This window comes from Rhinopithecus bieti, unplaced genomic scaffold, assembly GCF_001698545.2.
Source record: "Rhinopithecus bieti isolate Rb0 unplaced genomic scaffold, ASM169854v2 scaffold_61931, whole genome shotgun sequence".
Taxonomy (NCBI): Eukaryota; Metazoa; Chordata; class Mammalia; order Primates; family Cercopithecidae; genus Rhinopithecus; species Rhinopithecus bieti.
In genome coordinates, this window is record NW_016823461.1 from 79,701 (window position 1) to 107,127 (window position 27,427).

At 37.6% G+C, this 27,427-nt stretch overlaps 3 protein-coding genes across 3 annotated transcripts; all 3 read left to right on the forward strand.

Annotated features, from left to right (window-relative positions):
- The first annotated feature begins 1,601 nt into the window (after positions 1-1,601).
- On the forward strand, positions 1,602-3,249 carry LOC108521666 (hemoglobin subunit epsilon-4-like). Its single transcript, XM_017861623.1, has 3 exons — positions 1,602-1,737; positions 1,859-2,081; positions 2,954-3,249. The coding sequence occupies exons 2-3, from the start codon at positions 1,932-1,934 to the stop codon at positions 3,080-3,082; spliced, it is 279 nt and encodes a 92-aa protein (XP_017717112.1). The 5' UTR covers positions 1,602-1,737; positions 1,859-1,931; the 3' UTR covers positions 3,083-3,249.
- A 7,516-nt stretch (positions 3,250-10,765) lies between these two features.
- LOC108521667 (hemoglobin subunit delta) lies at positions 10,766-12,393 on the forward strand. The gene is made up of 3 exons (XM_017861624.1): positions 10,766-10,901; positions 11,016-11,238; positions 12,142-12,393. The coding sequence occupies exons 1-3, from the start codon at positions 10,810-10,812 to the stop codon at positions 12,268-12,270; spliced, it is 444 nt and encodes a 147-aa protein (XP_017717113.1). The 5' UTR covers positions 10,766-10,809; the 3' UTR covers positions 12,271-12,393.
- Positions 12,394-18,005: 5,612 nt separating this feature from the next.
- Positions 18,006-19,752, forward strand: LOC108521664 (hemoglobin subunit beta). The gene is made up of 3 exons (XM_017861621.1): positions 18,006-18,267; positions 18,390-18,612; positions 19,489-19,752. Exons 1-3 carry the CDS (start codon positions 18,176-18,178, stop codon positions 19,615-19,617), a joined length of 444 nt encoding a protein of 147 aa, XP_017717110.1. The 5' UTR covers positions 18,006-18,175; the 3' UTR covers positions 19,618-19,752.
- Positions 19,753-27,427: the final 7,675 nt, after the last annotated feature.

A 27,427-nucleotide genomic window follows, 5' to 3' on the forward strand; every position in this document is an offset into this window, starting at 1 on the left:
AAGATAATCTTCTTGGTTTTACCTCAAACTTTGTTTGTCACTACAAACTCTCCCCATGTTCCTAAGTAAAACAGATAACTGCCTCTCAACTATATCCAGTAGACTAAAATCCTGTGTCTCCAATATCAGAAATTCAGCTTTAATATATTGTATTGAACTCTTTGAAATTTAGAGTCTCCTTGAAGTACACATGAGGATGATCTCCTAAACTTTATTTCTTGTAAGGATTTATTTCAGGGGGAACACACAAACTAGCATCTCAAACCTCTAAGTATGAGGGTAATAACTCTTAAGAATATAAAATAAACTGTTATTCTCTCTGCCGGTGGAAGCGTGCCCTGTCTATTCCTGAAATTGCTTGTTTGAGATGCATGAGACGTGCAGCACCTGAGACACGTGCAGCAGTCTGTGGAATATTGGCAGTGAAGAATGTCTCTGCCTGATTAGATATAAAGACAAGTTAAACACAGCATTAGACTGTAGATCAAGCCTGTGCCAGACACAAATGACCTAATGCCCAGCACGGGCCATGGAAACTTCTTCTATCCTCTTGCTTGAACAGAGCAGCACCCTTCTCCCCGAACACTATTAGATGCTCTAGCATAATTTTGTAGATATGTGGAATTTGACATGGACTATTGTTGAGTGATTCAGAGGAAATCTCCTTTGCTCAGATAAGTACACTGACTACAAAATGGATTTTAAAAACACAGTAATAAAACCCAGTTTTCCCCTTACTTCCCTACTTTGTTTCTTATTCTGCTTTCTTCCAAATGGATGCTCGATAGAGGTGTTTATTTCTATTCTATTCTAAAAAGTGATGAAATTGGCCGGGCGCGGTGGCTCACGCCTGTAATCCCAGCAATTTGGGAGGCCAAGGCGGGTGGATCACGAGGTCAGGAGATCAAGACCATCCTGGCTAACATGGCGAAACCTCATCTCTACTAAAAATACAAAAAGTTAGCCAGGCATGGTGGCAGGTGCCTGTAGTCCCAGCTACTCCGAAGGCTGAGGCAGGAGAATGGCGTGAATCAGGGAGGTGGAGCTTGCAGAGAGAGAGAGAGAGAGAGAGAGAGAGAGAGAGAGAGAGAGAGAGAGGATGAAATTGTGTACTCAATGTAGTCTCAAGAGAATTGAAAACCAAGAAAGGCTGTGGCTTCTTCCACATAAAGCCTGGATGAATAACACGTTGTTACATTGTCACAACTCCTGACCCAGGAATTGATGGCTAAGATATTTGTAATTCTTATCCTTTTCAGCTCTAACTTATTCCTATTTGTCAGCATTCAGGTTATTAGCAGCCACTGGTGAAGACTTTGAGAAATAAACTGCAGACTGGATGGGGGTGGGTAGTGTAGGAAAATGGAGGGGAAAGAAGTAAAGTTTCAAATTAAGCCTGAACAGCAAAGTTCCCCTGAGAAGGCCACCCGGATTCTATCAGAAACTTGAATGTCCATCTTGCAAAACTTCCCTTGCCCAAACCCCACCCCTGAAGTCATAACCCACCCTTGACCAATAGATTCATTTCACTGAGAGAGGCAAAGGGCTGGGGACCAGAGAGGAGAAATAAAAGCCACACAAGAAGCAGAAGTGCAGGCATACTTCTGTCTCATCTGTGATCGCCAGGAAACTCCCAGATCTGACACCATGGTGCATTTCACTGCTGACGAGAAGGCTGCTGCCGCTAGCCTGTGAAGCAAGTTTAGGTGAGAAAGCTGGAGGTGAGATTCTGGGCAGGTAAGTATCGGAAGCCAGGGCGAGGTGCAGAAAGGCAGAAAGTGTTTCTGAAAGAGGGACTAGCCCATTGTCTTACATAGTCTGATTTTGCATCTGCTCTGTGATTATGACTGTCCCTCAGTCTCCTGGTTGTCTACCCATGGACCCAGAGGTACTTTGAAACTTTTGGCTATCTGGGCTCTGACTGTGCAATAATGGGCAACCCCAAAGTCAAGGCACATGGCAAGAAGGTGCTGATCCACTTCGGAAAAGCTATTATGCTCATGGATGACCTCAAAGGCACCTTTGCTATGCTGAGTGACCTGTACTGTAACAAGCTGCACGTGGACCCTGAGAACTTCCTGGTGAGTACTAAGTACACTCATGCTTTCTTCTTTACCCTTAGATATTTGCACCATGGGTGCTTTTGAAAGCAGAGGTGGGTTTCTCTTGTGCTATGAGTCAGCTATGGGATATGATATTTCAGCGGTGGGATCGTTTTTGAGAGTTATGTTGCTCTAAATAACATAACTGAAATTTGGTAGAGCAAGGACTATGAATAATGGAAGGGCACTTACCACTTGATAGCTCTGAAAAACACGTCTTATAAAAAATTCTGGCCAAAATTAAACTGAGTGTTTTTGGATGAGGGAATGGAAGTTAAGATAGAGAAAATAACATCTTTCCTTTAGTCACTGAAATTTTCTGTGAAAATTAATAGACACTTTTCTGCATAGTCCTGGAGGTCAGAAAAAGATCAACTAGAAAGATTAATGGCAAGCTTTTAAAAAGAGGATATTTCCTTCTGAATGATGATGGTATACTTTTGTGCACATGGTACAGGATTCTTTGTTATGAGTGTTTGGGAAAATTGTATGTGTGTGATGACTGGGGACTTACCCTATCCCTTACAGCTTCTTGAAGTACTGTTATCCTAGTTTTTGAAAAGGACAGAGTCTCTTAAAAAGTGAAGCAATTAATCACACTGTGCTGGGGTAGTGAGTTGGCATAGCAAGTAAAAGAAGGATAGGACACAATGGGAGGTGCAGGGCTGGCAGTCATATTGAAGCTGATGTCTATCCCATAATGGTGAACTTGCCTTTGTGAGAATAAGACTGAGAGTTGCTCAAACTCTGGTCAAAAAGGAAGTAAGAGTTGTATCTATGTACTGCAAGTCCAGCTTGAGGCCTTCTATTCACTATGTACCATTTTCTTTTTATCTTCACTCCCTCCCCAGCTCTTAAGCAACGTGATATTGATTATTTTGGCAACCCACTTCAGCAAGGAGTTTACCCTACTGATACAGGCTTCTTGGCAGGAACCCACAAATGCTGTGGCTAACGCTGTAGCCCTCAAGGGCCAGTGAGTTCCCTGTCCGCTATGTTTGTACCTATTGGTCCACTATGTTTGTACCTATGTCCCAAAAGCTCATTTCCTTTAGACGGGGGATACTGGGGAGAAGAGCAGTATCCTGCCTGCAGATTCAGTTCCTGCATGATAAAAATAAAATAAAGAAATATGCTCTCTAAGAAATATCATTATATTCTTTTTCTGTCTTTATATTTTACATTGATTCAGCCAAAAGGACCCACCATTTCTGATGAAAATGAGAACATTGGAGAATGGGAGTTTAAGGGTAAAGAAGATACTTTCTTGCAATCCTGCAAGATAAGAGAGAACTTGTGGGTGGCTTTAGTGGAGTAGTTATTCCTAGGAAGGGGAAATCGTCCCTAGAATAAGACAATGTCTTTAGAGAAAGGGAGGGCAATGGAGGTACTGTTTAGAGATGTAAGAGGATTGTCGATAGTGTGTAGAGGTATGTTAGGACTCAAATTAGAGATTCTGTATAGGCTATTATTTGTATGAACTCAGGATATAGCTCATTTGGTGACTGTAGTTCACTTCTACTTATTTTAAACAACATATTTTGATGATTTATAATGCAGTGGGGATGGGGCTTCCTAGAGACCAATCAAGGGCCAAACCCTGAACTTTCTCTCAATATCTTCAATGGTATTAGTGGAGAATTATCTCTAAGGCATGTGAGCTGGCAAGACAGTTTTCATCTGTACTTCATCTGCTGCCTCTGTGACCTGAAACATGTTTATAATTCCATTAAGCTGTAAATATGGTAGATTTATCATATTTATTTTCCTTAAAGGATTTTTGTAAAAATTAATTGAATTGATACTTGGAAAGTCTTTATTACACTACCCGATAAATAATAAATCTCTTTGTTCGGCTCTCTGTTTCTATAAATATATACAAGTTTTATTGTTTTTGGTGGTAGTGATTTTATTCTCTTTCTATATATACATATGTGTGCATTCACAAATATATACAATTTTTATGAATAAAAAATTATTACCAATCAATATTGAAAACAATTGATTTCTGTTGAAGACAAAAGTCTTGTTTATGTGAGTAAACAGCAGATTAAAAGGCTGAGATTTAGGAATTAGCATGTTAGGTCAAGTTGGTAGAGGAGAATATGGACATTTAAAAGAGGCAGGGTGATATAAAATTAGGGAAACTGGATGCAGAGACCAGACGAAGCAAGAAAAATGGCTATTGCTTTGAGCAAAAATCACTGAAAATTCTTGCATATAAGAGTGACATAATAAATAGGGAAATGTAGGAAAATTGATTCACATGTGTATATATAGAACTGATTAGACAAAGTCTAACTCAGGTATAGTCAGAGGAGCTTGCTGTAATTATATTGAGGTGATGGATAAAGAACTGAAGTTGATGGAAACAATGAAGTTAAGAAAAAAATTGAGTAAGAAACCATCATGGCAGTGATTGCACAGAACTGGAAAACATTGTGAAACAGAGAGTTAGAGATGACAGTTAAAATCTCTGCCTGTGAATGAAAAGAAAGAAATGTATTGACAGAAGAGAAAATGCCTACAAGCCCCCTGTTTGAATCTGGCAATGAACATAACCATTCTGTGGCAATCGCTTCAAATTCCTGCACCCAAGACTCTTAGGAAGTATGCAGCACCCTCAAACTGACTCAAAATAGGTTTTAGAAGATATAATATCATTTCTTCTCCAGTTTCACTAATCCCGAAACCTCTTTCTCAAAGTATTTCCTGTATGTGTCCACCCCAAAGAGCTCGTCTCACCATATCTCTTGAGTAGGAGCACATAGATAGGCGGTGCTACCATTTAATAGCTTCTGAAATTCCTTTGTCATATTTTTGAGTCCCCACTAATAACCCACAAAGCAGAATAAATAACAGTTGCTCATGTGCAATAATCACTCAACTGTCATGCAGCATACATTAATTAAGCACATTCTTTGAATAATTACCGTGTCCATTCACACTTTAAAATTTCATACTTGTGCTATCCCCTGCCCTTCTGAATGTCATTCTGTATTTTAAATTAAGAGACAAGAGTTCAATTTCCTGTGTTACTTACTGTTCATTTCTCGCTGAGCAGTTTTCACATTCACCTTTACTGGAAAATATGTAAGTACACATCTTGACACACAGGAAAAATATACCAAACTGACATGAAGCATGAATGCTTGTGCATGTAGTCATATAAAATCTTGCAGCAATGTAAACATTCTCTGATACACACATACAGATGTGTGTATATGTCTATACAATTTCCTATGCTCCATGAACAAACATCCCATGCACACATAAGAATACACACTGTTACAGACGCATACTTGAGTGCATTGACAAAATTACCCCAGTCACTCTAGAGAATTTGGATTTCTGCATTTGACTCTGTTAGCTTTGTGCATGCTGTTCATTTACTCTGGGTGATGTTTTTCCCTCATTTTGTCCTGTCTATCTTGTACTCATACTTTAAGTCTTAACTTAAATGTCATTTCAACTAAGAAGCTATTTTTTTTTTAAATTTTAACTGGGCTAAAAGTCCTGTCTATAAACTCTGCTATAATTATGGGCTCTTTCTTATTATAATATTTAGGATTTTTCCTACTAATGTACTTAATCTGCTCATTGTGTATTCCTACCACTAAATATTAACCTCTTTTATGGTAGAGACATTGTCTTGTAAACTCTTATTTCCCTAGTATTTGGAGATTTAAAAAATGATTACACTATCCAAAAATTAGATCTCTCTTTTCTACATTATGAGTATTACACTATCTGTAGAGAAGTTTGTTTGAGACCTAAACTGAGAAACCTTTGATTCTAAAATGACTATGTGATATCTTAGTATTTATAGGTCATGAGGTTCCTTCCTCTGCCTCTATACGGTTGTTCCCTCAATCTCCCTTGCTGTAGTTTGATTAGTCAATGAGTATGTGTCTTGCATTTATTCACATCAGAATTTCATACACTAATAAGACATAGTATCAGAAATCAGTTTATTAGTTATATCAGTTAGGGTCCATCAAGGAAAGCACAAACCACTATCAGTTACTCAACCTAGAATTAAGTACAGCTTTTAATAGTTAATTATCCTTGTATTAGAAGACCTAAAATATCAAATAAAGGACAGTGCAGAAATCTAGATGTTTGTAACAACAGAAAACTTTTTCCGCCATTAGGCCTAAAAGGACAGAAGGAGAAAATGTTTATACCACCAGTGTCCAGAACCAGGGGTCTACTGGATTCAGTGAGATCACTGGGGGCTCCTTGGAGAGAGCCAGAACTGTCTAATGGGGGCATCAAAATATCAACCATAAAAATGACTGTCTGCTATAGGAGATCCCCTCAGAGAGAGAGAGCGAGAGGAGAGAGAGAAGGCCAGAAATAATCTTGCTTATGCTTTCCCTCAGCTAGTGTTTACCATTACAGAATGTACATGGGACCAAAAGGGTGAGTAAATCTGGGAAATGTCACTTCCTCAAATACAGAGAACACTGAGGGAAGGATGAGGAATAAATTTGAAAGCAGTGTGGTAATTGACAGAAGGAAACTAGGATGTGTCCAGTAAATGAATAATTATAGTGTGTAATGATTATTGCAATGATTAATGTATTGATAAGATAATATGAAAACACAGAATTCAAAGAGCAGTGAACTGAGATTAGAACTGTGGAGAGCACTGGCATTTAAGAATGCCACTTACACTTATAATGTGTCTCCTATGCATTGTTCTGTGCATATGAATATATCATATCAATATTCACCATCTGAACATTATAAATTAGGTACAAAGCACAAATAATTTATTTTTTCAGGTTAGCAAGAATGTATTATTATTATTATTATTTGAGATGGAGTTTTGCTCTGGTTGTCCAGGCTGGAGTGCAATGGCACGATTTAGGCTCACTGTAACATCTACCTACCAGGTTCAAGTGATTCTCCTGCCTCAGCTTCCCAAGTAGCTGGGATTACAGGCATCTGCCACCATGCCCAGCTAATTTTGTATTTTTAGTAGAGAGGGGGTTCCATGTTGGTCAGGCTGATCTCAAACTCCTGACATCAGGTGATCCACCCACCTTGGCCTCCGAAAGTGCTGGGATTACAGGTGTGAGCCACCATGCCCAGCCAAGAATGTGAATTTTGTAGAAGGATGTAACCCATATTTCTCTGACCCTAGAGTCCTTAGTGTTTCTCCCATACCATGTGGCTCATCCCCCTTACATACATTTCCCATCTTTTACCCTATCTTTTCCTTTTCGTTTCAGCTTTTCACTGTGTGTCAAAATCTAGACCTTATCTCCTACTTACTCTGAAACCAACAGCAAGTTGAATTCCATTCTAACCAACGTTAACATTATGCTAATTAAAATCCATACTGAGTTCTAAAATCATTGGGGATTTTGGGGACTATGTCTTACTTCGTACTTCCTTGAGATTTCACATTAAGTGTTGGTGTTCATTAAAGGTCCTTCATTTAATTTTGTATTCGTCACACTCTCGGATTCACAGTTATATCTAAACTCTTAAATATAGCTTGTATAATCCCAGTTCCCAAGTCTGATTTCTAGCTCTGTCCTCTGACCTCAGTGCCAAACCCATATATCAAACTATGTACTGGGCTTATTTGTATAGATGTCCTATAGGCACCTCAGACTCAGCATGGTCGTTTCACTTTTTATACTAAAACTGTTTCTCTTCCAGTGTTTTCCATTTTAGTCATTGGATAGCTACTTGCCCACTCACCAAGCTCAGAGACTCAAAATCATTTCCTTACCTGTAATCAACAGTTCAATTCTGCTTGAATTTGTCCCTGTCTATTAATCACTGCTCTTACTACCCACAGTCAGGTCCTCATTGTTTCCTGGACAAGAGTAGATGCTATTCTTTCCACGTTAAGACCTTATCTTGGCTGGATGTGGTGGCTTAGGCTCGTAAACCCAGCACTTTGGGAGGCCAAGGCAGGCAGATCACTTAAGGTCAGGAGTTCGAGACCAGCCTGACCAACATGGTGAAACCCCATCTCTACTAAAAATACAATATTAGCTGGGCATGTGGTGCATGCCTGCAATCCCAGCTACTCAAGTGACTGATGCAGAAGAATTGCTTGAACCCAGGAGGTGGAGGCTGCAGTGAGCCTAGATCGCGCCATTACACTCCATCTTGGGCACTAGGGATAAAACTCCATCTCAGACGAGAAAAGAAAAAAAGACCTTATCCTGTTATACAAACACTCTCAATGCAATCCTTATATAATAAACATGTAACCAGATCTCCCAATGTGTAAATCATTTCAGGTAGAACAGAATTAAAGGGAAAAGTCAAGTCTTTGGAATTAACAGAGAAAGATCAAAAAACAGTCCTCATGGCCTTAAGAATTTACCTAACTCTTTTTTTGAATCAATTTTCTTATATATGAATTGGAAACATAATTCCTACCTCACAAACACATTCTAAGATTTTAAGGAGATGTTCATGAAGTACATCATCTGTAATTTTTAACAGGTAGTGGTAGTGATTTACATAGCACACTGTGATCTGTTCTTGTATGTTCTTTTCCATTCCGTATTCTTGACCTGGTTGTATTCTTTCTGAGCTCCAGATACATATATCTAAGTACATCCTTTTGCATTTTACAAGAGTGCATAAAATACAGTGTATCTGAGACTGAGTTTCTGATCTTATCATACCACTAAACTCACAAATGTGGTCCTATTCTTGTGTTCACGACCTCAGTGACTGACATCACCATCATGATCTAAATTTGATGATAGAAATGGCATTGTCACTTTCTTCCCTCCTGCAACAGAAGCCCAGCTATTTGTCTCCCATTTTCTCTACTTCTAAAATACATTTCTTCACTAAGTGAGAATAATCTTTTAAACACACAAATCAAACCATGCCACCATCTTCCTTGAATTATTCAATATCTTCTCTTGGCTTCTAGGTTACAGAAAAATAATTTGTAACAAAGTTTAAAGGTTATTCATGGCTCCTCTCTACCCTATTTTATAACATTTCCCCTTGTGATCAGAATCTCAGTTACATCGTCCATCTTTCTATATACAAATAAAATCATATAGTTAAAACTCACCTCCGGTTACTTTTAATCTAGCAACTGCTGCAAAATGCATTTGTGTTGCTACATGTTAAGCAGTAGTTGATTCTTTTCATTTCTGTCTAATATTCTATTCTTTATACCATAATTTATTAGTTCTACTTTTGATAAACATTTAAGTGGCTACCAGTTTGAGGTTTTCATGAATATTGCTGTCATAAGCATTTCTATACACATCTTTGGATACACACATGCACGTGTTTCTGAATATCTAAAAATTCAATTGCTACGTAATAGATTTATCATGTATCCAGCTTTGGTGGATACTATTAAATGTTTTCCAAAGGGGTTATACTATTGTACACTCTCACCAACAGAGTTTGAGAGTTTCTATTGATCCATATTATTACCAAAATTTGAACTGTCAGTCTTATCTCTTCTCTTGTCTCTTTTTTCCTCTTTTTTCCCTTCCCTTCCTCTCTTTCTTTTCTCTCCTCTTCTCGTCTTTCCTCTCTTCCCTTCCCTTTCTCTTTCTCTTCTCTATCCCTTCTCCTCTCCTCTCCCCTCCTTTTTCCTCCTCTCCTCTCCATTATTTGTTTTTCCCTCTTCTCCTCTATCCATTCCATCCTCTCTCTTCCCCTGTTCCTTCCTTCCTTTCACTAGGAAAGGATTGACCTCCTCCTCTCTTTCCCTCAATCCTTCCTTTTGGATATGCTCATAGGTGTGTATTTGTCTGCCACTGTGACATTATTTAAATTCAGAAAAGAGTGAAAAACTACTGGGCTCTTCATTCCTGGGTCTAATTCCACATTTTTTTTTAAGAACACAGTTGTAAAATGTTCTGTACTAGCATTTTCCCGGGAACTTCATTAAATTTAATCTGGCTGAATATGGTAAATCTACTTGGCACTTTCTCTGCATTCTTTCTATAGTCATACCATAATTTTAAACAATCATAATATTTGTATATAATATTTGATTTTATCTGTCATTAAAATGTTACCCTTAAAACTCATGTTTCCTGAACCTATTTCAATAACTGGTAAATAACCACCATTCATTTTTTAAATATTCTTTTAATGGGCACTTATTTCAATATAATAAAAAATAAGAGTTTTATTATAGGAAGAATTTACCAAAAGAAGGAGGAAGCAAGCAAGTTTAAATGGCAGCAATAGATTTGTCCATTCTACTCTCTTTAAGTTCCCTTGGAGACAAAAATCCCTAGAGACAAAGGAGAACATTATATTGAGTCAACTTGTTAAAACATCTGCCTCTAGACACGTTTTCTTAGTATAAAGTGACAGAAACAAATAAGTTAAACTCTAAGATACATTCCACTATATTAGACTAAAACACTTCTGCATAAATGAAACTAGGAGGATATTTTTAGAAACAACTGCTAAAGAGATGTGCTGGAGAGATATGTAGAGGAGAACAGGGTTTCTGAGTCAAGACACACATGACAGAATAGCCAATCTCAGGACAAGTTAAGGGAACAGTGGAATGAAGGTTCATTTTTCATTCTCACAAACCAATGAAACCCTGCTTATCTTAAACCAACCTGCTCACTGGAGTAGGGAGGATAGGACCAGCATAAAAGGGAGGGGAGAGCCAACTGTTGCTTACACTTGCTTCTGACATAACCGTGTTCACTAGCAACCTCAAACAGACACTATGGTGCATCTGACTCCTGAGGAGAAGACTGCTGTCAGTGCCCTGTGGGGCAAAGTGAATGTGGATGCAGTTGGTGGTGAGGCCCTGGGCAGGCTGGTATCAAGGTTACCAGACATGGAAGCTGAGCATGTGTAGACAGGGAAGACTCCTGGGTTTCTGATAGGCACTGACTCTCTCTGTCCCTTGGGCTGTTTTCCTACCCTCAGGTTACTGGTGGTCTACCCTTGGACCCAGAGATTCTTTGAGTCTTTTGGGGATCTGTCCTCTCCTGCTGCTGTTATGGGCAACCCTAAGGTGAAGGCTCATGGCAAGAAGGTGCTAGGTGCCTTTAGTGATGGCCTGGCTCACCTGGACAACCTCAAGGGCACTTTTTCCCAGCTGAGTGAGCTGCACTGTGACAAGCTGCACGTGGATCCTGAGAACTTCAGGGTGAGTCCAGGAGATGCCCCACTTTTCTCTTTTTACTTTCTAATCTTACATTTTGGTTCTTTTACCTAGCTGCACTTCCCCCATGTTTTTGTCTATTTTACTATATTTTATCATTTAATGCTTCTAAAATTTCGTTAATTTTTTATTTCAATATTCTGCATTTTTTCCTTCCTCATAATCTTGCTATTTTAAGAATTAAATTATTTAATATCCTGTCTTTCTTAAACCCCCCCCTTCATTTTTCCTTCTCTAACCACAAATCAAATTATGCATGCCAACTCTCATCTGCTAATTCTGCACTTAGAATAATCCTTTTGTCTCTCCACATGGGTATGGGAGAGGCTCCAACTCAAAGAGGAGAGGCATAGAATGCTGTTTTAGAGGCTATAAATCATTTTACAATAAGGAATAATTGGAATTTTATAAATTCAGTAGTAAATGGGATGGAAAGGAAAGTGAATATTTGATTATGAAAGATTAGAAAATTACACTGGAGGTGGGGCAGAATCATTATTAGGAGACAGCCCATCATCACAGTGATTAATCAATTAATTTGTATCTATTAATCTGTTTATAGTAATTAATTTGTATATGCTATATACACATACAAAATTGAAACTAATTTGGAATTCATTTGTATATAGCATTATACAGCATATATACCCTATATGTACATATATAGACTATATGATTGTTAAGTACATAGAGGGTGTATATAGTATAGATATATGTTATATGTATGCATTCATATATGTACTTATTTATGCTGATGGGAATAACCTGGGGATCAGTTGTGTTTAAGATTTGGGCAGAAAAAAAATGGGTGTTGGCCCAGTTTCTCAGAAGCCAGTCTTCATTTCTCTGTTAACCATATGCGTGTATCTGCCTACCTTTTCTCCGCAGCTCCTGGGCAACGTGCTGGTGTGTGTGCTGGCCCACAACTTTGGCAAGGAATTCACCCCACAGGTGCAGGCTGCCTATCAGAAGGTGGTGGCTGGTGTGGCTGATGCCCTGGCTCACAAGTACCATTGAAGTCCTGGACTATTTCCTGATAATCATAAGAAGACCCTATTTCCCTAGATTCTATTTTCTGAACTTGGGAACACAACGTCTACTTCAAGGGTATGGCTTCACCTAATAAAGAACGTTCAGCTCAACTTCCTGATTAATTGCACTTATTTCATTTTCTTGCCCAGGTATGTAAGAAGGTTCCTGAGGGTCTACAGATAGGGAGCACTTGTGTATTTTACAAAGAGGACATGGGAAATGGGAAAAACAAGGGAACCATACAAAGCATTAATGGATGACATTTCTACCTCCAAAGAAAAGAAATTATCAAGAACTCTTCATATAGAGATGATACTGGCACTGCAGAGGCTCTAAGGAAGACCTCAACCCTAAGACATAGCCTCAAGGCTAATCACATGATTAAACTCCAACAATTACTGAGAAAATAATGTGCTCAGTTAAAGGCATAATGATTGCTCAAGACAGTGTTATGGCCTCTTTCTTCCTACTTCCTTTGCCTGCACGTGTTAACCCATAATACTATACCCCATCAAGTGTTCCTGCTCCAAGAAATAGCCTCCTCCTCTTACTTGCCCCAGAACATCTCTGTGAAGAATTTCCTCTGATCTTCCCATATTTTGGTTAAGATTCATTGCTCATGTATTACTTGTGACCTCAGCCTTAATAAACTTTTCAATACTACCCAAAAAATCTTTCCAAACCCTCCCCCACACCATTTTTTATATTTTTCTTATTTATTTCATGCACACACACAGTCCATGCTTTATAAACAGTTCTGCCTATTCTCCACCTTCTTATATGCCTACTGTGCCTTGTATTAAATTCATCTATAGGCAGCAAGAAAATATTTATTCAAGAAAATAATGAATGAATGAATGAATGAGTAAATGAGTAAATGAAGAAATGATTATTCCTTGTTTTAGAACTTCTGGAACTAGAGGACAATATGAATCATACCATTGCACTGTGTTTCTTTGTCATTAATGCAACAACAAACAAAGAAGAAGCATGCAGTAAACAACCAAACAGTCATTTCCTTTTTTATCATAGGTAGTACTTTTTTTTCTTTGAGCACCATTTTTGCCATAGGTAAAATTAGAAGGACCTTTAGAACTTCCTCACTCGTATACATTTTTATAAATCTGTATTATATGCCTGTTGATTAATTTTAAACTTACTTGAATACCTAAACAGAATCTGTTGTTTCCTTGTGTTTAAAAGTGCTTTCATAGTAACTCTGCCTGTACTGCCAGAATATATTGACAATGCATTATAGTTAACTGTTTTGATCACAATGTTTTGAATTGACTGGCAGCAGAAGCTGTTTTATATCCATGTGTTTTCCTTAAGTCATTATACATAGTAGGCACTGAGGACTCTTTATATCTGAAGAGGATATTTAGGAACCACTGGTTTACATATCAGAAGCAGAGCTACTCAGGGCATTTTGGGGAAGATCACTTTCACATTCCTGAGCATAGGGAAGTTCTCATAAGAGTAAGATATTAAAAGGAGATACTTGTGTGTTACTCGAAAGACAGTAAGAGAGACTATAGACCTTATGATCTTGATAGGGAAAAACAAACTACCTTCCTTTCTCCAAAAGTCAAAACAAGAGCAAATATAGCTTACTAAACCTTCTTCTATTCCTACACCATTACTAAATCTAGGCAAAACGCTGGCCTTAAAAATCCCAATACCGGAGAATTCATGAGAACATCACCTGGATGGGACATTGCCGAGCACACACAATTACTATAGGCCAGTCATTGCTATCTTCATATTGAGAATGAGGAGGTCAAGAGATGAAAAACGACTTGGCACCTTGTTGTTATATTAAAATTATTTGTTAGAGTAGAGCTTCTGTAAGAGTCTAGGAGTGTGGGAGCTAAATGATGATACACATGGACACAAAGAAGAGATCAACAGACATGCAGGTCTACTTGAGGGTTGAGGGTGGGAAGAGGGAGAGGATGAATAAAGTACCTATTGGGTACTAAGTTTATTAGCTGAGTGATGAAATAATCTGTACATCAAAACCCAGTGACATGCAATTTACCTATATAAGTTGTACATGTACCCCCAAATTTAAAATAAAAGTGAAAACAAAATATAGGAGTGGAATTAATTCCTCAAGATTTGACTTTAATTTTATTTGATAATTTATCAAAAGGTTGTTTTCCTTTCCTCACCATGGTATTGCTTTATAAACCACGCTCAATATGTCTGAATGAAAGGGTGCGTGTGTGTATGTGTGTGTGTCTGTGTGTGTGTCAGAGAAAGAGAGGGAGGGAAGAACGGAGGAGAGGACACAATAATGTGAATTTGAGTTCACAAACATTTTTAAATAAAATAATTTAATGTCAGGATAATTTAGCATAATAATCTCCTAAATCATCCATCTCTTGAGCTTCAGAGCAGTCTTCTAAATTAATGCCTACATGTTTGTAAAGGGTGTTCAGACTGAAGCCAAGATTCTACCTCTAAAGAGATGCAGTCTCAAATTTATCTGGAGTCTGTACCTCTGCTCTCCATAAATTGACACACCATGGCTCACTTAATGAGGTTTTAAAAAAAGCTAATTCTGAATGAAAATCTGAACCCAGTGGAGGAAATATTGATGAACAAGGTGTAGACTGAAATATAAATTTCTCTGTAATAATTATGTATATACTTGAGCAAAGTTGTGTCTATGTTGACTTTATTGCTTTTTGGTAAGAAATACAACTTTTTAAAGTGGACTAAACTATCCTATTTCCAAACTATTTTGTGTGTATGCAGTTTGTTTCTATGGGTTCTGGTTTTCTTGGGGCATTTTTATTTCATTTTAATTAATTAATTCTGAGAAGATGGCTGAATTGTGTTTACTGAGAGATTGTGTATCTGGGAGAGAAGTCTGCAGCAAGTAGCTAGACTGTGCTTGACCTAGGAACATATACAGTAGATTGCTAAAATGTTTCACCTGGGGAATTTTAGGTTAAACAGTAGAGCACGTATAAAAATACTCTAGTTGAGTGCTGCTTTTGAAACAAATGATAAAACCACACTCCCATAGATGAGTGTCATGATTTTCATGGAGGAAGTTAATATTCATCCTCTAAGTATACTCAGACTAGGCCCGTTCTGGTATAAAATATTAGGACTTAAGAAAGATTAATAGACTGGAGTAAAGGAAATGGACCACTGTCTCTCTCGCTGTCTCTTTTTTGAGGATTTGTGTGTGTGTGTGCGCGCGCGTAGTGGTCAGTGGGGCTGGAATAAAAGTAGAATAGACCTGCACCTGCTGTGGTATCCATTCACAGAGCAGAAGCAAGCTCACAATTGTGAAGATGGCAGTGAGCTTGAGTAGTTTTTCAGGAACTTTGAATGCTGATTTAGATTTGAAACTGAGGCTCTGACCATAACCAAATTTGCACTATTTATCACTTCTTGAAACTTATTTTTGTCTGGTATGCCTGGGCTTTTGATGGTCTTAGTATAGCTTGCAGCCTTGTCCCTGCAGGATTATGGGTAATAGAAAGAAAAGTCTGCATCACACTCTAGTCACACTAAGTAGCTACCATTGGAAAAGCAACTCTTGCCTTGAAGCCAGGATGACGGTATCTGCAGCAGTTTCCAACACAAGAGAAGGATCCATAGTTCATCATTTAAGCAAGAAAACAAAATAGAAAAACTTAGGAAAACTATTTCTGAGCATAAGAAGTTGTAGGATAAGTCTTTAAGAAGGTGATAATTTCTGCCAATCAGGATTTCAAAGCTGTTGCTTTGACAAGTTTGGTCTTTCAGAATAATATAAATATAATCTATATTATAATTTCATAAGGTCTGTGGATTTTCTTTGACCTGGGATATTTGCAAAAGACATATTCCAACTTCCACAGAACACTTTATTTCACATATACATGCCTCTTATGTCAGGGATGTGAAACAGGGTCTTGAAAACAGTCTGAATCTAATACAATGCTAATGCTAATGCAGGTTTAAATTTAATAAGATAAAATCCAAAATCTAAGAGTCAAGTCAAATCTATATGTTTTAATGTTTAAAATATTTTAAAGACCTCTTTTCCCAGGATTCAACATGTGAAATCTTTTCTCAGGAATACACGTTGCTAGATCCTCATTGCTTTAGTTTTTTACTGAGGAATGAATATAAAAAGAAAATACTTGAACTTTGTCTCTCTTACCTCTATAATCATATATAGTCATAATTTTTTAACTTAGGCTCCAGATAGCCATAGAAGAACCAAACGCTTTCTGCATGTGTGAGAATAATCAGAGAGAGATTTCTTCACAAGTACCTGATGAGGGTTGAGACAGGTAGAAAAAGTGAGAGATCTCTATTTAGCAATAATGGAGAAAGTATTTAAGAGAATCAAGCAATGGAAATAAGAAATTTGTAAATTTCCTTCCAATAACTAGAAATAGAGGATCGAGTTTCTTTTGGTTAACCTATAATTTTATTTTATTATTTATATTATTTTATTTTATTGTGTAATTATAGTTCAGGAGTGTTAACCTGAAAGGAAGAAGGTAGAGAAAACATGGGAAAGTAAAAGTATAACACTTTTCCTTACTAAAAGACATGGCCTTCCCCGGTAGGGGGCCAGGTTCCAGAAATGACCTGACAGAGGCCTCTCAGGGACCAAGAGGACCTCCACACTGACCCTCAGAAATGCTTGCCACCCTTTGCTGCTTTCTTTACATCTTTTTTAACAGCCAGGAAGCAGAACTCTGGCACTTCAAAAGTTTTCCTCACCTGAGGAGTTAATTTAGTACAAGCAGGAAAAGGTGCAGGGGGATGGGAGAAAGGAGATCATGTTGGAAAGCTATAGAGATAGAAGAGTAAATTTTAGTAAAGGAGGTTTAAACAAACAAAACATAAAGAGAAATAGGAACTTGAATCAAGGAAATGATTTTAAAACTCAGTGTTCTTGGTGGACTAGAGGAAAAAATAATCTGAGCCAAGTCTGGAAGACCTTTTCCCTTCCTACCACTACTTTTTAAGTCACAGAAGCTTCTTTGTTCCCCGAGACACATTTGCAGATTAGTCCAAGCAGAAACAGTTAGATGTCCCCAGTTAACCTCCTATTTGACACCACTGATTACCCCATTGTTAGTCACACTTTGGGTTATAAGTGACTTTTTCTTTATTTGTATTTTTTACTGCATTAAGGGGTCTCTAATTTTTTATCTCTCATTTCCCAAAACCTAATAAGTAATTATTGCACACAACACATTGATTTGTACTTATTCTATTTTTAGACATAATTTATTAGCATACATGAGCAAATTAAGAAAAACAACAACAAATGAATGAATGCACATATATATATTTTCTTTTCTTACCAGAAGGTTTTAATCCAAATCAGGAGAAGATATGCTTAGAACTGAGGTAGAGTTTTCATCCATTCTGTCCGGTAAGTATTTTGCATATTCTAGAGACACAGGAAGAGATCAATCTATATATCCCTAAGCTGAATTATGGTAGGCAAAACTGTTCCACTTTTAGTGTATCAATTTCTTATTTGTGTAATAAGAAAATTGGGAAAGTGATCTTCAATATGCTTACCAAGCTGTGATTCCAAATATTAGGTAAATACACTTACAAAGGAGGATATTTTAGTAGCAATTTGTACTGATGGTATGGGGCCAAGAGATATGTCTTAGAGGGAGGGCTGAGGGTTTGAAGTCCAACTCCTAAGCCAGTGCCAGAAGAGCTAAGGACAGGTATGGCTGTCATCACTTAGACCTCACCCTGTGGAGCCACACCCTACAGTTGGCCAATCTACTCCCAGGAGCAGGGAGGGCAGGAGCCAGGGCTGGGCATAAAAGTCAGGGCAGAGCCATCTATTGCTTACACTTGCTTCTGACACAACTGTGTTCACTAGCAACCTCAAATAAACACCATGGTGCATCTGACTCCTGATGAGAAGGCTGCCGTTACTGCCCTGTGGGGCAAGGTGAACGTGGATGAAGTTGGTGGTGAGGCCCTGGGCAGGTTGGTATCAAGGTTACAAGACAGGCTTAAGGAGGCAAATAGAAGCTGGGCATGTGGAGACAGAGAAGACTCTTGGGTTTCTGATAGGCACTGACTCTATTGGGCTATTTTCCCACTCTTAGGCTGCTGGTGGTCTACCCTTGGACTCAGAGGTTCTTCGAGTCCTTTGGGGATCTGTCCTCTCCTGATGCTGTTATGGGCAACCCTAAGGTGAAGGCTCATGGTAAGAAAGTGCTCGGTGCCTTTAGTGATGGCCTGGCTCACCTGGACAACCTCAAGGGCACCTTTGCCCAGCTGAGTGAGCTGCACTGTGACAAGCTGCATGTGGATCCTGAGAACTTCAGGGTGAGTCTATGGGACCCTTGATGTTTTCTTTCCCCTTCTTTTCTATGATTAACTTCATATCATAGGAAGAGGATAAGTATCAGGGTACAGTTTAGAATGGGAAAGAGACAAGTGATTGCATCAGTGTGGAACTCTCAGGATCATTTAGCTTCTTTTATTTGCTGTTCATAACAATTGTTTTCTTTTGTGTTTAATTCTTGCTTTCTTTTTTTTCTTCTCCGCAATTTTTATTATTATACTTAATGTCTTAATGCTGTGTATAACAAAAGGAAATATCTTTGAGATACATTAAGTAACTTAAAAAAAACAGCTTACACGGTCTGCCTAGTACACTACTATTTGGAATATATGTGTTGTTATTTGCATATTCATAATCCACCTACTTTATTTTCTTTCTTTTTAATTAATACATAATCATTATACATATTTATTGGTTAAAGCATAATATTTTAATATGTGTACACATTGCATATTGACCAAATCAGGGTAATTTTGCTTTTGTAATTTTTTAAAATGCTTTCTTGTTTTAATATACTTTTTTGTTTATTTTATTTCTAATACTTCCCCTAAACTCTTTCTTTCAAGGCAGTAACCATACAATGTATCATGCTTCTTTGCACCATTCTAAAGAATAACAGTGATAATTTCTGGGTTAAGGCAATAGCAATATTTCTGCATATAAATATTTCTGCACATAAGTAGAATATTTCTGCATATAAATTGTAACTGATGTAAGAGGTTTCATATTGCTAATAGCAGCTATAATCCAGTGATCATTCTGCTTTTATTTTATGGTTGAGATAAGGCTGGATTATTCTGAGTCCAAGCTAGGCCCTTTTGCTAATCATGTTCATATCTCTTGTCTCCCTCCCACAGCTCCTGGGCAACGTGCTGGTGTGTGTGCTGGCCCATCACTTTGGCAAAGAATTCACCCCGCAAGTGCAGGCTGCCTATCAGAAAGTGGTGGCTGGTGTGGCTAATGCCCTGGCCCACAAGTACCACTAAGCTCACTTTCTTGCTGTCCAATTTCTACCAAAGGTTCCTTTGTTCCCAAAGTCCAACTGCTAAACTGGGGGATATTATGAAGGGCCTTGAGGATCTGGATTCTGCCTAATAAAAAAACATTTATTTTCATTGCAATGGTGTATTTAAATTATTTCTGAATATTTTACCTAAAAGTGCATGTGGGAGGTCAGTGCATTTAAAACATAAAGAAATGAAGAGCTAGTTCAAATCTTGGGAAAATACACTGTATCATGAACTCCATGAAAGAAGGTGAGGCTGCAAACAACTAATGCATGTTGGCAACAGCCCCTGATGCCTATGCCTTATTCACCCCTCAGAAAAGGATTCAAGTGGAGGTTTGACTTGGAGGTTAAAGTTTTGCTATGTTATATTTTACATTACTTATTGTTTTAGCTGTCTTCATGAATGTCTTTTCACTATTCATTTGCTTATCCTGCACCTCTCAGCCTTGACTCCACTTAGTTCTCTTGTTTAGAGATATTACTTTTCCCCTAAAGTGTTCCTTCCATGTTTTATGGCCAGATGGTTTCTCCTCGCCTGGCCACTTAGCCTTAGTTGTCTCTGTTGTGTTATAGAGGTCTACTTGAAGAAGGAAAACAGGGGCCATCGTTTGACTGTACTGTGAGCCCTTCTTCCCTGCCTCCGCCACTAACAGTGCTCTGGAATCTGCAATGCTAGTCTCCTGGAACTTTCACTCTTTCACAGTCTGCTTTGGGAGGACTGGGCTTAGAGTGAAAATGTAGGACTGAGAAGAATGTGAAAGGGGCTTTTGTAGCTTGATGTTCACTGTTGCCTTATTACCCTGCCATAGGCCCACGCCAAATGGAAGTCCCATTCTTCCTCAGGATGCTTAAGATTGGTAAGTGATTAGAGGTCTGGTCGCTCCCTTATGGTGCCCCTTATGGTGCTTCTGGCTCTGCAGTTACTAGCATAGTGTTACCATCAACAACCTTAACTTCATTTTCTTATTCAATACCTAGGTAGGTAGATGCTAGATTCTGGAAATAAAATATGAGTCTCAGGTGGTCCTTGTCCTCTCTCCTAGTCGAATTCTGAATCTAGTTGGCAAGATTCTGAAATCAAGGCGTATAATCAGTAATACATGATGATAGAAGGGTATATAGAATTTTATGATATGAGAGGGTGAAACCCTCAAAGTGAAATGAAATCAGACCTTGTCTTACACCATAAAAAAAAAATTTCAAAATGGGTTAAAGATTTCAACTAAGACCTAAAACCATAAAATTTTAAAGAAGTCATAAGAAGAAAATTCTAATGTTCATGTTGCAGTCATTTTTTGGATTTGATATGAGAAGCAAAGGCAACAAAAGGAAAATAAAGAAGTGAGGCTACATCAAACTAAAAAAATCTCCACACAAAAAAGAAAACAATCAACAAATGAAAGGTGACCCATGAAATGGCATATTTGCAAATCAAATATTTATTATATATTTTGGTTAATATTCAAAACATATAAGAAACTCATATGATTCCATAGCAAACAAAAAATTAAAATGGGAAAAGAAAAAAATTAAAAGAAAGAAATCCTGCCATTTATGGCAGAATTGATGAACCTGGAGGATGTAACACCAAGGAAAATAAGACAAAAGACAAATACTGCACAATCTTGCTCATATGTGAAATCTAAAAAAGCGAAACTCGTGGAAACAAAGAGTAGAGGTGTGATTTCCAGGGATTGGGAGTGGGAGAATCAGGAAACTATTAGTCAAGGGGTATAAACTTTCAGTTATGTGGGATGAATAAATTCTAGATATCTAATGCACAGCATCATGACTGTAGTTAATTGTACTCTGTGTATATTTAAAATTTGCAAAGAGAGTAGAATTTTTTTTTTTTTGAGATGGAGTTTTGCTCTTGTTGTCCAGGCTGGAGTGCAATGGCAAGATCTTGGCTCACTGCAACCTCTGCCTCCCGGGTTCAAGCAGATCTCCTGCCTCAGCCTCCCGAGTAGCTAGGATTACAGGCATGCTACACCAAGCCCAGCTAATTTTGTATTTTAGTAGAGATGGGGTTTCTCCATGTTGGTCAGGCTGGTCTGCCTGCCTTGGCCACCCAAAGTGCTGGGATTACAGATATGAGCTACTGGGCCTAACTGAGAGTAGATCTTAAAAGTGCTTACCACAAGAAAAGGTAACTATGTGAGATAATGAGTACGTTAATTAACTTGATTGTGGTAATCATTTCACAAGGTGTACATATATTAAAACATCATGTTGTACACCTTAAATATATATAATTTTATTTGTGAATCATACCACAATAAAGTTGAAGAACAATAAAAGGGACAAAATATATATCACATGAATAAAAAAACTAAAAAATAAAAAATTGCATCTCGATGATTACAATTGCATTCTTGATTTTCAGACACAAATATTCATTTGACTGTTTACTATTTTCCAAAACAGTACAATAAATTTTAGCACTTTATCTTCATTTTCCCTTCCCAATCTATAATTATATANGCATGTGGGAGGTCAGTGCATTTAAAACATAAAGAAATGAAGAGCTAGTTCAAATCTTGGGAAAATACACTGTATCATGAACTCCATGAAAGAAGGTGAGGCTGCAAACAACTAATGCATGTTGGCAACAGCCCCTGATGCCTATGCCTTATTCACCCCTCAGAAAAGGATTCAAGTGGAGGTTTGACTTGGAGGTTAAAGTTTTGCTATGTTATATTTTACATTACTTATTGTTTTAGCTGTCTTCATGAATGTCTTTTCACTATTCATTTGCTTATCCTGCACCTCTCAGCCTTGACTCCACTTAGTTCTCTTGTTTAGAGATATTACTTTTCCCCTAAAGTGTTCCTTCCATGTTTTATGGCCAGATGGTTTCTCCTCGCCTGGCCACTTAGCCTTAGTTGTCTCTGTTGTGTTATAGAGGTCTACTTGAAGAAGGAAAAACAGGGGGCCATCGTTTGACTGTACTGTGAGCCCTTCTTCCCTGCCTCCGCCACTAACAGTGCTCTGGAATCTGCAATGCTAGTCTCCTGGAACTTTCACTCTTTCACAGTCTGCTTTGGGAGGACTGGGCTTAGAGTGAAAATGTAGGACTGAGAAGAATGTGAAAGGGGGCTTTTTGTAGCTTGATGTTCACTGTTGCCTTATTACCCTGCCATAGGCCCACGCCAAATGGAAGTCCCATTCTTCCTCAGGATGCTTAAGATTGGTAAGTGATTAGAGGTCTGGTCGCTCCCTTATGGTGCCCCTTATGGTGCTTCTGGCTCTGCAGTTACTAGCATAGTGTTACCATCAACAACCTTAACTTCATTTTCTTATTCAATACCTAGGTAGGTAGATGCTAGATTCTGGAAATAAAATATGAGTCTCAGGTGGTCCTTGTCCTCTCTCCTAGTCGAATTCTGAATCTAGTTGGCAAGATTCTGAAATCAAGGCGTATAATCAGTAATACATGATGATAGAAGGGTATATAGAATTTTATGATATGAGAGGGTGAAACCCTCAAAGTGAAATGAAATCAGACCTTGTCTTACACCATAAAAAAAAAATTTCAAAATGGGTTAAAGATTTCAACTAAGACCTAAAACCATAAAAATTTTTAAAGAAGTCATAAGAAGAAAATTCTAATGTTCATGTTGCAGTCATTTTTTGGATTTGATATGAGAAGCAAAGGCAACAAAAGGAAAAATAAAGAAGTGAGGCTACATCAAACTAAAAAAATCTCCACACAAAAAAGAAAACAATCAACAAATGAAAGGTGACCCATGAAATGGCATATTTGCAAATCAAATATTTATTATATATTTTGGTTAATATTCAAAACATATAAGAAACTCATATGATTCCATAGCAAACAAAAAATTAAAAATGGGAAAAGAAAAAAATTAAAAAGAAAGAAATCCTGCCATTTATGGCAGAATTGATGAACCTGGAGGATGTAACACCAAGGAAAATAAGACAAAAAGACAAATACTGCACAATCTTGCTCATATGTGAAATCTAAAAAAGCGAAACTCGTGGAAACAAAGAGTAGAGGTGTGATTTCCAGGGATTGGGAGTGGGAGAATCAGGAAACTATTAGTCAAGGGGTATAAACTTTCAGTTATGTGGGATGAATAAATTCTAGATATCTAATGCACAGCATCATGACTGTAGTTAATTGTACTCTGTGTATATTTAAAATTTGCAAAGAGAGTAGAATTTTTTTTTTTTTTGAGATGGAGTTTTGCTCTTGTTGTCCAGGCTGGAGTGCAATGGCAAGATCTTGGCTCACTGCAACCTCTGCCTCCCGGGTTCAAGCAGATCTCCTGCCTCAGCCTCCCGAGTAGCTAGGATTACAGGCATGCTACACCAAGCCCAGCTAATTTTGTATTTTTAGTAGAGATGGGGTTTCTCCATGTTGGTCAGGCTGGTCTGCCTGCCTTGGCCACCCAAAGTGCTGGGATTACAGATATGAGCTACTGGGCCTAACTGAGAGTAGATCTTAAAAGTGCTTACCACAAGAAAAAGGTAACTATGTGAGATAATGAGTACGTTAATTAACTTGATTGTGGTAATCATTTCACAAGGTGTACATATATTAAAACATCATGTTGTACACCTTAAATATATATAATTTTTATTTGTGAATCATACCACAATAAAGTTGAAGAACAATAAAAAGGGACAAAATATATATCACATGAATAAAAAAACTAAAAAATAAAAAATTGCATCTCGATGATTACAATTGCATTCTTGATTTTTCAGACACAAATATTCATTTGACTGTTTACTATTTTCCAAAACAGTACAATAAATTTTAGCACTTTATCTTCATTTTTCCCTTCCCAATCTATAATTATATATATATATATTTTAGATATTTTGTATAGTTTTACTCCTAAGATTTCTTATTATTAATATTAAATAGTGAAGAAATGTTTACACTTATTTACAAAACGTTTTACATGCTTTTCTTCATTTCTAATCTTCCCTCTAAGTTTATTCTATTTTTTTCTGAGTATCCTTAATATTATCTCTTTCTGCTGGAAATACCTTGTTACTTTTGGTTTATCTAAAAATGGTTTCATTTTCTTTATTCTAAAAGCATATAAAATTAATATCACTCATGTGTAAGTCAGATAGTGGAATAAATAGAAATCCAAAACTAAATCTCACTAAAATATAATAATCTGATATATAAAAATATAGCTTTTAAATTTAGCTTGGAAATAAAAAACAAATAGTAATTGAACAACGACACTCTTTGGAAAGAGTAAAGTGAAATGCTTAACTGTATACATCACAATCGATTACACAATTAGGTGTGAAAGTAAAATCCAGTCATGAAAATCTAGAATAATAATATGGGAAGACATGTATATAATCTTAGAGATAAGAGTGGTTTTTAATTATCAACCCAAAGTAGGAGCTATTAAGAGAGAAATAAATTCAGTCAACAATAAAAGCAATTTAAGAAGTTATTCTAGGCTGGGAGCGGTGGCTCACGCCTGTAATCCCAGCACTTTGGGAGGCCTAGACCGGTGGATCACGAGGTGAGGAGTTCGAGATTAGCCTGGCCAACATAATGAAACCTCGTTTCTACTAAAAATATAAAAAATTAGCCTGGCATGGTGGCGGGCGCATGTAATCCCAGCAACTTGGGAGGCTGAGGTAGGAGAATCACTTGATGCTGGGAGGCAGAGGTTGCAGTGAGCTGATACCGTGACACTGCATTCCAGCCCAGGTGACAGTGTGAGACTCCATTACAAAAAAAAAAAAAAAAAAAAAAAGTTATTCTGTTAAAACTGATCTTACAGATCCATAGAGCCATTATCAAGTCTTTCTCTTTGAAATAGACAGAAATTTAGTGTTTTCTCAGTCAATCAACATTCCTTTAACTAGATTAGTTGTGACAAAATTTCAGGCCTTGCTCAACTCGAACCTCAGTCTCTCTATATATTTCTGAGAGTCTTCTTTCTTATTTGTTTATAAGGATTTCGTAAATGGCAATATTGAGAAGTAGAAAATTTTGGAGACTTATTTTTCATGAACCAGAACAATCTCAAAACAGCAATGCTAAACAGGAGCCAAGCCTAGAATAAAGCTGAACTTCTGGAATCAACAAGCTAGGGGAAAGTCTCCCATTAAATCAAGTATTTGAAAACTGGGAGGTCAAATCAGTGGTGAAAAAAGATTAAAGATAACAAGAGGTCTGAAAAACAAATTGACCAATTAAAATTAAAATAAAGAGGCAAGCTGGGCACAATGGCTTGCATCTGTAGTCCCAGTAACCCAGGAGGCTGAAATAAGAGGATCACTTGAGCCCAGGATTTCAAGGTTGCAATGAGCAATAATGACACCCCTGCTCTGTAGCCTTGGTGACTGAGTGAGATTCTGTCTCTGAGGAAAACAAAAAACAAAAACCAAAAAAAAAAAAAAACCACACAGATATTAAGAACATAGAAGTTTTGCTGCTGTGATGATATACTCCAACAGAGGTCTGGACTGCTTGCAGTGACTAGGGGCTGTTTCTCCAGTGGATTCTTGGGTTCTTCACATCTTCTCAACTTTGTGAAAAGATATTCATCCAAAGGTCTTATCTGTCTTCTTCCGACCTTGGATTTTGGATTAGCTTTTTCTACTTCTTGGGATTCTCTGGAGCCATATGTTCAGATATAACACAGATACAACCAAAAGAAGCAAAGGAGGCATCACAGAAGGGGCTTTGTATTCTGGGAAGGGAGACATAGAGTTGAGAGAAATACCGGAATTTATAGGACTCTACTCAAAGAGCCCTCAAATAAAGTATGGCTAGTCTTCTTTGCCTAAGACAATGAGCAGTCCAGGAAGTTATCCATTTCTTTTAGATTTTCTAGTTCATGTGCATAGAGATGTTCATAGTAGTTTTTAATGATTATTTATATTTCTGTGGGGTGAGTGATAATACCCCTTTTTCGTTTCTAACTGTTTATTTGGATCTTCTCTCTTGTCTTCTTTATTAGTGTAGCTAGTGGTCTACCTTATTAATTTTTTCACAAAACCAGTTCTTGGACTCATTAATCTTTTTTTTTTTTTTTGAGACGGAGCCTCGCTCTGTCGCCCAGGCTGGCATGCACTGGCGTGATCTCGACTCACTGCAAGCTCTGCTTCCCAGGTTCACACCATTCTCCTCCCTCAGCCTCCCAAGTAGCTGGGATAACAGGCACCCACCACCATGCCTGGCTATTTTTTTTTGTATTTTAGTAGAGACGGGGTTTCACCGTATTAGCCAGGATGGTCTCGATCTCCTGACTTTTGTGATCCACCCATCTCGGCCTCCCAAAGTGCTGGGATGACAGGTGTGAGTCACCGTGCCCGGTTGGACTCATTAATCTTTTGAATGGTATTTTGTGTTTTAGTATCCTTCAGTTAGCTCTGATCTTGTTTATTTCTTGTCTTCTGCTAGATTTGGGGTTGGTTTGCTCTTGGTTCTCTTGCTCTTTTAGTTGTGATATTAGGTTGTCAATTTGAGATCTTTAAGACTTTTTGATGTGGGCATTTAGTGTATAAATTTCTCTCTTAACACTGTCTAAGCTGTGTCCCAGAGATTCTAGTATATTGTATCTTTGTTCTCGTTAGTTTCAAATAACTACTTTATTTTTGCCTTAGTTTCATTTTTTACCCAAAAGTCATTCAGGAGCAGGTTGTTTAATTTCCAGGTAATTGCATGGTTTTCAGCTATTTTTTAGTCTTGAAATCTATATCTATTCCTCTCTGGTTTGAGAGTGATTGATATGACTTTTTTTTTTTTTTTTTTTTTTTTTTTTTTTTTTTTTTTT

Excerpts from the sequence above, each read along its gene's own strand:
- LOC108521666 (XM_017861623.1), top strand. The coding sequence starts at position 1,932 with ATGGGCAACCCCAAAGTCAAGGCACATGGCAAGAAGGTGCTGATCCAC. Across the intron at positions 2,082-2,953 it reads TGGACCCTGAGAACTTCCTG|CTCTTAAGCAACGTGATATT; the intron begins GTGAGTACTAAG and ends CTCCCTCCCCAG.
- LOC108521667 (XM_017861624.1), top strand. The coding sequence starts at position 10,810 with ATGGTGCATCTGACTCCTGAGGAGAAGACTGCTGTCAGTGCCCTGTGG. Across the intron at positions 10,902-11,015 it reads GGTGGTGAGGCCCTGGGCAG|GTTACTGGTGGTCTACCCTT; the intron begins GCTGGTATCAAG and ends TCCTACCCTCAG. Across the intron at positions 11,239-12,141 it reads TGGATCCTGAGAACTTCAGG|CTCCTGGGCAACGTGCTGGT; the intron begins GTGAGTCCAGGA and ends TTTTCTCCGCAG.
- LOC108521664 (XM_017861621.1), top strand. The coding sequence starts at position 18,176 with ATGGTGCATCTGACTCCTGATGAGAAGGCTGCCGTTACTGCCCTGTGG. Across the intron at positions 18,268-18,389 it reads GGTGGTGAGGCCCTGGGCAG|GCTGCTGGTGGTCTACCCTT; the intron begins GTTGGTATCAAG and ends TCCCACTCTTAG. Across the intron at positions 18,613-19,488 it reads TGGATCCTGAGAACTTCAGG|CTCCTGGGCAACGTGCTGGT; the intron begins GTGAGTCTATGG and ends TCCCTCCCACAG.